Raw genomic sequence first — 12,642 nt, 5'->3', positions numbered from 1 at the left:
TTCCCTTTAGGGATGAGTCTTTTTTATTTATTTATTTTTTTAATTTTGTAATTTTTTTTATTACACTTTAAATTCTGGGATACATGTGCAAAACTGAAGGTTTGTTACATAGGTATATATGTGCCATGGTGGTTTGCTGCACCCATCAGTGCATCATGTACATTGGGTATTTCTCCTAATGCTATCTTTCCCCTAGCCCCCCAGTCCCTGACAGGCCCCAATGTGTGATGTCCCCCTCCCTGTGTCCATGTGTTCTCATTGTTCAGCTCCCACTTATAAGCGAGAACATGCTGTGTTTGGTTTTCTGTTCCTGTGTTAGTTTGCCGAGAATGATGGCTTCCAGCTTCATTCACGTCCCTGCAAAGGACATGAACTCATCCTTTTTTATGGCTGCTTAGTATTCCATGATGTGTATGTGCCACATTTTCTTTATCCGGTCTATCATTGATGGGCATTTGGGTGGGTTCTAAGTCTTTGCTATTGTGAATAGTGCTGCAATAAACATATGTGTGCACGTGTCTTTATAGTAGAATGATCTATAATCCTTTGGGTATATAGCCAGTAATGGGATTGCTGGGTCAAATGGTATTTCTGCTTCTAGATCCTTGAGGAATCATCACACTGTCCTCCACAATGGTTGAACTAATTTACCCTCGCACCAACAGTGTAAAAGCATTCTTATTTCTCCATATCCTCTCCAGCATCTGTTGTTTCCAGACTTTTTAATGATCGCCATTCTAACTGGCATGAGATGGTATCTCATTGTGGTTTTGATTTGCATTTCTCTAATGACAAGTGATGATGAGCTTTTTGTTATTGGCCACATAAATGTCTTCTTTTGAGAACTGTCTGTTCATATCCTTTGCCCACTTTTTGATGGAGTTGTTTGATTTTTTTCTTGTAAATTTGTTTAAGTTTAGATTCTGGATATTAGCCCTTTGTCAGATGGATAGGGACAAGGCTTTTTTATTTTTAAGGTAACTTGAGGAGGAACTAACTAGAGAATACTAGAATTAAAGAGGGACACTCTGAAATGTGAGTGAAATCAGACTTAAATGAAGGGACTGTTATGCTAAAACCATATAGCTCATTCTACAACATGCGTAAGTCAGCCAATGACAAGACAGTAATTCCCTACTTTTGGGAAAAAATTTGTTTGGGAAAATAATAGCAAGAAGCAATGAGAAAGAACACATTTCTTTAGAACTGTAAAGGGAAAATGCCCCAGGACATTTTTATTAATAGTATGTTATTAATGTTAGTATTTAAGACAAAATTGCTTGTGATCATTTTATGATGTTTTAATTCTATTATTTTGTAATAAGGCTATTATTTTAAAATTTAAAAATCAAGAATGCTTTGTATTCATGTTTGATTTGTGAGGCACTTGTCTGTGCATGGTCTCTGCGTCCAGCAGTGGGAGCTGTGTGCTGCGCACACCGGGAAGAGCTCACTAGGCACTGCTGCCCCCACACAAATACTCCTCCTTGACTTTCCCTGGAAACAACCTGTTTCAACTCTTTTAACTGATCCCTTTCATTATTTATCTTCATTTCTCCAAATAGCATGCTTATGTTGCTATTTCTTGATAGCAGCCCCCCTCCCTTTTCTCCTCTAACCCCACCGCCTTATCTCTTTCTGCTCCTCCCTCTGACTCCTTCTCCCTGCAGCCTGCCAGTTTCCTATCTTTTTCCAGTGGAATCTATGATAATTTTTGGTAGAACAGTATTAATCATTTGTATTATGGTCTATAAAAAAATCCACATTTTTTTGTCCACTCCTTATATTATCTTGTTTTTTTGTTTATTTCTCTGCTTCATCACTTTAATCCTAAATTCTTTGCAGGCAGTGTAGATCTCCTTGCAATTTTCAAATATACGAAGTACTTTATCAGTTTTATCTTTGCGAATAAATCTCTCTGAGGGCCTTCTGACTGGCTTCCCAACCTTATTCACAGAAGGTTTCACACAGACACTGATAATATTTGTATAGCACAGAGTGTGGTAAAATAGCCGAGACCGCTTGTGGCCAGAGGCATCACAGAGGCTCCAGTAGCCTCAACCCCTACCGATCAGTTCTAGGTTTGAATGGATTAATACCTAGATATATTTATAGCTCACTCAAGATAGACCTCAGTGTCTTTCAACACATTCCTTAGGAAGCTGTGGTCCAAGGGGTCTCCATCATCTAGGGTATTTCCTACAAGTTTGTCTTAAGATGGATCTTCTTTTTGCTAAATCTCCAGTTTTTCTCTTATTTCCTCATTTTTGTGGAAGCATATACACTTGTCCCTTGATATCTTTTGGGGGATTGCTTCCAGACCTCCCTTAGATACCAGAATTCAAAGATGCTCAAGTTCCTGATGTAAAATGGTGTAGTGTTTGCATATAATCTACGGGCATCCTCTTGTATATTTTAAACCCTCTTTAGATTATTTGTAATACCTAATACAATGTAAACGTTGTGTAAGTAGTTGTTATACTATATTGTTTAAGGAATAAGGACAAGAAATGTCTGCGCATGTTTAGCACAGATGCGAATTTTTTTCCAAGTATTTTTGATCCACAGTTGGTTGACCCCACAGATGGGAGCGATGAATAGAGGGGAGCCAACTGTATTCCAGTAGTTACTTGCTATTGTAGATATTCTCTGCTGTCTGTAACAGCTCACTTGCAAATATAATTTATTCTTTTAATTATTTTAAAAGCTTATCAATTACTAATACTGAGAAGTTGCAGAGGAACTGGAACTTTCATATCATACATTACTGGGCGGAGTGTAAAATGCTTACCAAATGAATACATGGAGATACCACATTTATGAAAATGTCTGTTCTGCACTCGTGCATGATTACTAGTTTAACTGGGTAAAAATTATAGGTTGGGAAATTTTGTCAAGATTTTGAAGGTATGATTCCATTGTTTCTTAGTCTGGATCTATCTTTATCTGTTGTGCTGGACACTCATTGGACTCCTGTCAGTCTAAAAACGCATGTGTGTCAGCTTGGGAATTTCTTGTTTTATTTCTTTGATTTGTCCTTCTCTCTTCTCCTTTTTTTTTTTTTTTATTTTTTTTTTTAGAACTTCTGTTCTTCATGAACCTTCCACAACAATCCTCTGATTGTTTGTATCTTTCTTGTTTTCTATGTATTTTCTGTTTTCTGAGAAATTTCTTCTAAACTGAATTTTGCATCTTGCTATTGAATTTCTATTCATATGTTTATTAATTTATAGAAGATCCTTTGAAAGAAAGGATTTTTTTAATGTATACAGTTTTTGTTTCATGGATGCAATATCTTATCTCTGAGGATGCTAATGATTAAAAATTTTTTTCTGCGTGCCCTGTTTCCTCACATTTTTTTCTTTTTCTTTTCTTTTTGGTCATTGACTTTCATATTAGAATTTCTTGTACACTTTCTGGTCATCCTGGTTGCTGCTCATAGTTAAGTGAGGGGCTCTTAAAAAATTTTTTTTAATCTAATTGGCACTTTGGTTTCTCTGGATAGGACTTGTTGATGAGGGCCCTCCCTCTAGAGTGATGAGGATGGGCTATGCAGGTGGCAAACACCAAATTTTATTTTAGGTATTTTATCTTGACCTGTTCATGTGACTTAGAAAAGTTCATTTAGGCTATTACCTGGTGAGGATTAATCTGGCAAACCAGTATCCTGGGAGCTGAGCAGAGGAAGAAGGCATAGGTTAGCAATCCCCCTGTTTTTGGAATGATAGTCCCCATTTTCATCTCTTCCTAAAATTCTTCAATCCAAAGATATTCTTTTTTACTCTTCCAGAACATATATCTTTATTTTTCTGCCAAGGTAAACAAAGGTAGTCCTTCGATAGCGTGGAGTATAGGAAGGGATCTGGGTAGCCAACATACCTTCAAACGACTTTCAAGCAATCCTGCTGTTTTGAGCTCTTTATTTCCAGGGAAGCCTGGGACAGCCACTCACTGAGCCCTTTGGCGTTTCTGTAATAGAAGCAAGCTGGTTTCCTGTATTTCCCATTGGATGCTTAAGATTGCGTTTTCTCAGGTCTTCTACATCAGTTACCATTATCCATTTGCTTTCCAGCTTCCAGATTTTAGTGATGTTGCTTTATCTCCTATATTTTGTATTTGTCCATTCACACCTTTTAAAAAAATCTGTTTACTCCTACTTTGAAGTGATTTCAGGAGGTAAGGGAGAAGGAAATATTTGTTTATTGTGTTTACCTAGAAGTCCCAAGTTATCTTTTATAGCACCTCAATATTTTATTGAAATCTTGCTCATTTCTTACAATTGATAATACTTTGTATTAGTATAACATACATATTTGAACTTCTATTTAAAAATAAAAGTAAATATATAGAATACTTATATAAAAAACAAATCTAGTCTTAAACTATTTTATTGAAATGCTGCTCCTCTGCTTGACTTAAACTTTTGAAAGTACAACCCCATTCATTACTTTTACTCCATGAAAAATTTAGATCATTAGGCAATGGTATACAGGTTGAGCATCCCTTATCTGAAAATCCAAAATTCAAAGTGTTTCAAAATTCAAAACTTTCTGAGCCCCACCATGATGCTCAAAGGAAATGCTCACTGGAGCATTTCAGATTTGGGATTTTTGTTATTTTATTTATTTGTTGTTGTTTTTAGACAGGATATCATTCTGCCACCCAGGCTGGAGTGCAGTAGCATGATCTCAGCTCACTGCAGCCTTGACTTTCCAGGCTCAATAGACCTTCCCACCTCAGCCTCCTGAGTTGCTGGGACTACAGGCACAAACCAGCATGCCTGGCTAATTTTATTTTTTTATTTTTTATTTTTTATTTTTGTAGAGATGAGGTTTCACCATATTGTCCAGGCTGGTCTTGTACTCCTGGGCTCAAGGGATCTGCCAGTCTCAGCCTCCTAAAGTGCTGGGTAAATTACAGGTGTAAGTCACCGTGCCCAGGCAGATTTTAGATTTTTAGATTAGAGATGCTCATCTGAGAAGTATATAATGCAATCTGAAAAGGTCCGAAATCCAACACACTTGTGGTCCCAAGGGATACCCAACCTGTATTTTCTTGCGTACCAAATTGAATGTTTCAATGAATAGCAACATCTTATATAATACGTTAGGGCCTAAAGTTGAAGAAGTAAACAAAAATGAATCATGATTATTGTTACTCTGCTATTACACCTTACACAAACTCAGTTGTATTAAAGGACAAACCATAAACTTAGCTGATGACTATATAGAATCTATTGTGTCTTTTAATTCTAAAGGAGAGCAAAACATATTGCTACTTGGAAATAGAGTTTTTTGTTTGTGTTCATTTTTAGGTGACCCACAACACAACTCTGAATGGCAAAGATACACTTCATCACTGGAGTTGGGCCTCAGATATGCCCTTGGAGTGTGCCATTCATTTTGTGGAAATTAGATGCTACATTGACAGTCTTCATTTTTCTGGTCGCAAAGAGTGGAGTGACTGGAGCCCTGTGAAGAACATTTCTTGTAAGCTTATATTTAAAGAATTTTTGTTTCAAATGATTTAAATTAGTCTTACTTAAGAGTAAGATTTAGTTTAAGCTTTCAGTTCTCATAACCTCACTCAGCTGCATGAGGATTACCTGGGAGCATCTAAGCCCACCATCCCTGGAGATTTTGATCTAAAAGTCTGAGATAGGCTTCAGGAATCTGTATTTTGAAAGAACTTTCTGAGTGGTTGGATAAACATCCAGGTTTGAAAATCACTGTCGTAGGAAGTGAAGAGCATTAAAAATTGTGTATAGATGATACTGAGATGAAATCTATTTTAAAAAAAAATAGTTCCCAATTTCTGGCTCACAGAGCAGATCCCTAGAGGCTGCATAGTTATTGCCAGGAACATGGGGATCTGCAAGCATAACAAAAACCATCCGTACATTAAGTAAAACTGATACATAGGGAGAATGTTGGCAGTTTGGATGGGGGGCCTGGAAAATTGTTGACCATAAAATGAAATCCTGAAAAGGCTGGTAATCATTGTAGAGAGAGATCTCTCTATGGAGAAAAGGATTAGAGGAAGGAAGGGGACTAGATGAAAGAAAATTGTTTTTTAGGATGTAGAGTACTTGGGCATATATTTAGGCCAATGGAAAGTAAGACATATGCCCTAAATACATTGAATAAAAGGAATGGAATTATTTAGTGATTTTTGGAGGGCGTGGATTGTTCGCATGTATATATAAACCCACGGAATTTCAACCCTTAGACTTCTTAGATATAAACCTATGACATTAAGTTTAGATATTGACCTGTAATCTGCTTCTGCTTTCTCACCATTATCCCTTCATAAGTAAATAAAACCACATACACTTTTTAAAAATTTCTTGTATATATGTTGCTCCTACAAAACCTGTGGAACACACCTTATCTTTGGACCATCCAAAGTACCTAACAGTTTGTAGTGTATATACTGGGCTATTTTAAAAGTCATCTTATGAAAAAAAAAGTCTTAAAATATAGAAAAGTTTATGTAAAAGACTTCTGTATAAAATGTTGATAATTCCTCTTTTTCTTTCTAGGGATGCCTGATTCTCAGACTAAGGTTTTTCCTCAAGATAAAGTGATACTTGTAGGCTCAGACATAACATTTTGTTGTATAAGTCAAGAAAAAGTGTTATCAGCACTGATTGGCCATACAAACTGCCCCTTGATCCATCTTGATGGGGAAAATGTTGCAATCGAGATTCATAATATTTCTGTTTCTGCAAGTAGTGGAACAAATGTGGTTTTTACAACTGAAGATAACATATTTGGAACTGTTATTTTTGCTGGATGTAAGTATATGATTTTAAAGAGAGAATTCATATTAGCCTGTTTTGGTCCTCCTTGAAACCCTTAATTCTTCTTCTGGAGTGGGAGGTGTGGGGAGTGATTCTGTTTCTTTCTCATTTCTTTGTTCTTTAATATAAAGGCTATATACAAAGGAGGCACTAGAATATTTGCTTGTTTTAAAATGAATTGCAAGCTTGTTTTGTACATAACCTGTATCTGTATAATTTGTTGGTTTTGTAATCAGATTTGAAACATCTAGCTTCTAATGTTTAGTTTAAATTCTTAGTTAACAACTTTGTTAAGTCAAGGATAGTATATAATATTTCTTAACCCTGCATTGTTTAGATATTATGTGAATTAATTTTCCAGTTAAAGTATACCTTTTTTAAAATATCTAAATTAAAGAAATTATAGCAATTTTACACAAAATATTTCAGTAGCATAACATATCTTCTCCAGCTTTTAACTATTAGGTTTGAGAAGAACAGGCTGGCAGGAGGACATGGGTGAGGGGAAATGTACTCTCCCACTGCGTTCTGTATATGATGTATGCTCTATCATTCAAGGTGTCTGTATTAACATGATCACCCCACTGTCTAAAATTCCATGGTATTTCCAGAAGTAGTTGTTTGTTGTGGGCTGCCCTGCCCATTTGGCTTGTGTTGAATGTCCACAGATAAACATTTAGAACTTTGAGGTCTCAATTTTAGAGTTTTTCTGCCTCCCTTCCTTGTAGCAACCGTAACGTTTTGGTGTCACTGACAGCTTTATCAGTGAGTCCCTTCCTCCCTGCATGCTGAATTAGAAGTCTGGGATTTTAGTCTATAGGTCATATGAATAAAGTGTGTAAGATAGATTAACTAGATTTTATGATATTTCTTTTGATTGCTTAGTGCTTTTTCTTTTTAATGATTCTCAGCTGTGGTCTAGATCAGCAGCTCTCTTGTTTACTTATACAGTACTTCTTGATGAATTTCATTCAGATACTGGTGTGTTCCCAAAGGAATAGCCAGGCTTAGGTGCTCATCTCACCTTGATGGCTGTAATCTGACTCTCTTTGTCTTCTCAGTAATGCATTAAGTGAAAGCAAGGTTACATTCAAATTTAAATCCTGGAAATCATATTTTCCTTCTTAATGGAATGTTAGGAAATTACGTGCAGCATTTTTCACAAATAGTCCTGGAGTCTAAGTTGAGACCCAGTGGTATATGTAGTGAAGTTGCTTCGTGTGCAATACCAAAAATGAGCTATTACTTAAAAGTATGAAAAAAGAAATTAAAACTTAAAAGATGAGACTATGCACTGTTTCCATTTCTGTTATTTCAGACAGTGTTGTAATCTTTTATCATAGTGATAGAACAAGCTGATTTAATTTATAATTTAACCTTCATTTATAACGTTTGGAGGCTGAAATATTGTACAATATTTGTTGAGCAGCAGTAACATCTCCCTTCAGAGGGAACTTTTAGGAAATTTATAAGAACAGGTTATTTCGTGAGTTAGGTATCAGGATTCATTTATTTCCTTTTCTTTATGGATATCCTGTTAAGCCACCATTTACTGAAAATACTGAAAAGAAATTTAGAATCAGCTTATTAGTTTTTCCCTACATACACGTCTGTGTACACATACACCTACCCTGCTGGAATTTTGATTGGGATTACGTTAAATCCGTGGATCAATTTAGGAGAATTTTCATTCTTACAATATTTGCATCTTCCAAACTGTGAACATGGTATATCCCTACATTTACTTGGGTCTTCTTTAATTCATCTTAATATGAGGTTTTTATGTCTTTTGGTCTTTTGGTAAATATTTTCCTAGTGCTTGGTGTTTTCTGGTAATATTAAAAATGACTTTGTTTTTTAAATTGCACTTTCTATTGACTGGTACATAAAAATGTAGTTGATGTATACCTAGCTTTTAACCTAGCTTCAGTTGATTATTTTATAAGTCAATTTCTTTGAAAAGAAAATTAGTACATTTCAAATACTGTCCTCTCAAATTTTTCCCCTTCTGTCTGTCCTTCTATTTATCTCTTATTTGCTCTTGTTGTTTAGATTTTAATATTTCAACTTAATATCTGCCAAATCCTAAGATAACCAGCATTTTAAATATATTCCAAATTTTTGGTATGTGGTTTTAATAGAGTGACTGAATATTTGGCCTTAAGTTTAAAACAATTTTCAGAATAAATATGTCAGTGTTTGTTTACTTATCTAATTGTTAAACTCTCATATAAACACTCATTAATCCTCTTAATGTTACCTAAAATATCACTGAAGGATGTTTTCCTCATCTCTGGAGAAGGTATAAAATTTTCTAAGTTTTGCTTGATAAACTAAGTAGTATTTTTTTTTAATTCAAGTTTGTGAAAAAAACATTTTACAGAATTTTTAAACAAGCAGTTTTTTTTAAAAAGAACTTTTACCAAAAGTGAAAGATAGTTTGGATAAATATGACAGAGGAAATACCAGTTTCTATATGTGTATGGTTAAACATGATTACAGAAATATTTGTATAATAAACAGTGTCAGACTGCAGAATTTTCATTTATCACTTTTTTTTTTTTTTTTTTTTTTGAGATGGAGTATCACTCTCTCGCACAGTCTGGGTTCAATGCAACCTCCACCTCCCAGGTTCAAGCAGTTCTCCTGCCTCAGCCTCCCAAGTAGCTGGGACTTCAGGCACCCCCTACCACACCCGGCTAATTTTTGTATTTTTAGTGGAGATGGGGTTTCACCATGTTTGCCAGGCTGGTCTCAAGCTCCTGACGTCAAGTGATCTGCCTGCCTCGGCCTCCCAGAGCTGGGATTACAGACATGAGCCGCTGCACCCAGCTCGTTTATCACTTTGAAGGTCTCATCTTAAAAAAAAAAAAAAAAAAAAAAAAATTAATTTTTCTAGTCCTGCTTTAAAGCCAAGGAGAACAGTTTTGATAAAGAGAAAAACAACGAAAGAGCTGCAGTCAGTTTGAATATGGAGACGCAGGATTTTACCAAGAGTTTTCTAAATGACAGTACTTACAATGTATTTTAGAACTCTGAAACATGTAGCATGACTTATTGATTTTCAGTATGTTTTGGTATTTCTTTTCAAATCACAGTATATTGATGATAGGTGATAATACTTTTTAACCTATAGATTTTTCTGACTTAACATATTAGACACAGGTTTCTTGGAGAGATTTGGTAGACTCTGAAATAGGATTAACGGGAAAAAGTGGGCATTGATCTTTGAAGTTTATAGGGAGTTTCCAAATGAGCTAAGAGTCATTTTTCAGTATATTTTAATCTGTCAATTCTAATGTAATATGAACTCTGACAAGACATTCCTGCATTGTTCAAAAGTAAAATGTAAATAGTAAATTATTTCATTTTTTAGGAAATTGTGGAAAGCATTAACATTTATAAAATATTATGTTTTCAGGGAAAATATATGTAATCATAAGTACCTAGATTTTTTTTCTTTTTTTTTGTTAGATCCACCAGATACTCCTCAACAACTGAATTGTGAGACACATGATTTAAAAGAAATTCTATGTAGTTGGAATCCAGGAAGGGCGACAGCATTGGTGGGCCCACGTGCTACAAGTTACACTTTACTTGAAAGGTAATGATAATTGGGAAAGGATGTCAGATAGCAAGGAGTACATTGGAGGTACATGTTAAATGACATAGGGAAGTGCACTAGGTCATTTATGTTGCAAGCAAGGTATAAAACCAAATATGCTGTATAAAATTACACTTATACGTACTGCAGTTCAGCCACATGTACACTCAATTTCATGTCTCCTCTTTTAAGAAGCTTAGAATGAAGAACACTTGAATATGAACAGAGACTGTTTCTGGGTAGTAAACTTACAGCTGATTATTTTCTTCTATTTTCTGTATCATGTACATTTTCTTCTCTGAGTATGTAATATGCCTCTAATTAGAAATTTAAACTTTTTATACAAATTAAGTATTACAAATTTGCCTATTTTTTCCTGCAATATTTATCTCTTGCCATTTTGAAATTTTTTTTTTTAATTAACAGTTTTTCAGGAAAATATGTTAGATTTAAAAGAGCTGAAGCACCTACAAATGGAAGCTATCAATTATTCTTTCAAATGCTTCCAAATCAAGAAATATATAATTTTACTTTGAATGCCCACAATCCTCTGGGTCGATCAGAATCAACAATTTTAGTTAATATAACTGAAAAAGGTAAGCTATAAATAAACTAATGTCTTAAAAATAACTTTAGAAGTGGTGAAATGCTTTGGTTAATGAAAAATACTTATGGAGATTACTTTTTGCTGATTATTTTCTTTATAGTTACTTAATTTCATATATTTATAAAAACTTTAAATGTATAATTTCAAGTTTTACTATTTTATTGAGTTTAAATACTTGAATTAGTAATTTACAAATAAACTGTAAGTAGCTGTTTCTGATAATTCTTGATTTCTGAAATATCTTCTACCCAATTTTTAAAAACTTTTATTTTGAAGTAATTGTTGACTCACTGGTAGTTGCAATAATAAGAGCCTTGTGAACCCATCCTCTGGCTATCCTCAGTGGTGTCATCTTATATAATTCTAGTACAATATCAGAACCAGGGAATTGACACTCTTAAAACACTGTTAACTGGACTACTGACCTTGCTCAGTTTTTATGTGCATTCATTTGTACTTGTGTGTGTGTGTGTGTGTGTAGTTCTGTGCAATTTATATGTATAGATTCAGGTAACCACTACCACATGCAAGATACAGAACTGCCCTGTCGCTACAAAGGAGCTTGCTCGTGTTGCCCTTCCAGCATCCCCTGTGCCTTGACAACAATGAATCTATTCTTCATCTCTGTTGTTTTGTCATTTTGAGACTGTTACATAAGTGAAATCGTACAGTAGGCAGGTTGGCATTTTTTTTAAATACAAGCCATCCATGTTGTTGTATGTATTAATAGTTTGTCCCTTTTATTACTAACGATTTCTGCGTTTTTACCAATCGTATTAATACATAGCTCCAAATAAAAATAAAATGTGGTTGGTCTTTTTGGTATTCATTCACACAGTCCATGTGCATTAACACTCCATGTCAGGCTTGCAACACACTGAACAACGGCCTAGACCTTCTCTTAGAGACTCAGGCAGGGGAGAAAGGGCCTAAACCAAAGGCATGTATCATACAGTCTCACAAGTGATTAGTAGATGATCCTGTTGCCTTATTTGTATAAGTCACTTTTATCAGTTATTCTTTCCTGTCATCTTTGTGATTTCTGGATTTTTCCTAGTGTCACCATGGCTACATTTTATCCTGGCATGGTAGTATTTGTATGTATTTGTCTGCCCTCTGCCATTTCAGCCTGACTTCGCTTGCGATTCTTTCCTGCCATTCAAGTGGGCATACACACTATCACCAACGTAATATGCAGTTTGCCTCGCTGTACCTTCATTATTGCCATCTCTGCCTAAAATGCTTTTCTGCATTTTTTTTTTTTGGCCAGTTTTTGTCTGATTCTTCCTGCAAAGTTCATCTTAAGTTCCATCTTCACTGTAAGACTTACCCTACCGTGCTTACATGTACGAAGTAGTTAATATCTGTATCATGCATTTAGAACTTAGCATTTGTATTCTTATTATCTTTCTTTTTTTCTTTCTTTTTTTCTTTTTTTCTTTTTTTTTTTTTTGGTCATTCCCCAAGTAAATTAGAAGTTCCTTAAAGGTAAATACTGTGATCTTACTACCTTTGAGTATTCCTGACACTAATTGAAGAGCTTTGAACATGATTGATTGTTTAAAAATGTTGGCAAGATGTCAGTAGTAGAAATTAGGTTTGTCGATTCCACAAATACTGGGTAGGATG

At 34.9% G+C, this 12,642-nt stretch overlaps 1 protein-coding gene across 5 annotated transcripts in view; it reads left to right on the top strand.

Moving 5' to 3' along the window:
- LIFR (LIF receptor subunit alpha) overlaps positions 1–12,642 on the top strand; it is a 76,732-nt gene that overhangs the window by 34,618 nt on the left and 29,472 nt on the right. For all 5 annotated transcript variants that reach the window (XM_015139923.3, XM_078004406.1, XM_015139924.3 and 2 more), the window contains exons 6-9: positions 5,315–5,489; positions 6,542–6,796; positions 10,277–10,406; positions 10,833–11,002. In XM_015139923.3, the coding sequence (XP_014995409.2) occupies positions 5,315–5,489; positions 6,542–6,796; positions 10,277–10,406; positions 10,833–11,002 (730 nt within the window). The remainder of the gene's footprint in view (positions 1–5,314; positions 5,490–6,541; positions 6,797–10,276; positions 10,407–10,832; positions 11,003–12,642) is intronic.

The sequence above is a fragment of the Macaca mulatta genome, chromosome 6 (assembly GCF_049350105.2).
Source record: "Macaca mulatta isolate MMU2019108-1 chromosome 6, T2T-MMU8v2.0, whole genome shotgun sequence".
Classification (NCBI taxonomy): Eukaryota; Metazoa; Chordata; class Mammalia; order Primates; family Cercopithecidae; genus Macaca; species Macaca mulatta.
Note: the sequence above shows the minus strand (reverse complement) of the source record. Positions and strands in the feature narration are given on the sequence as shown.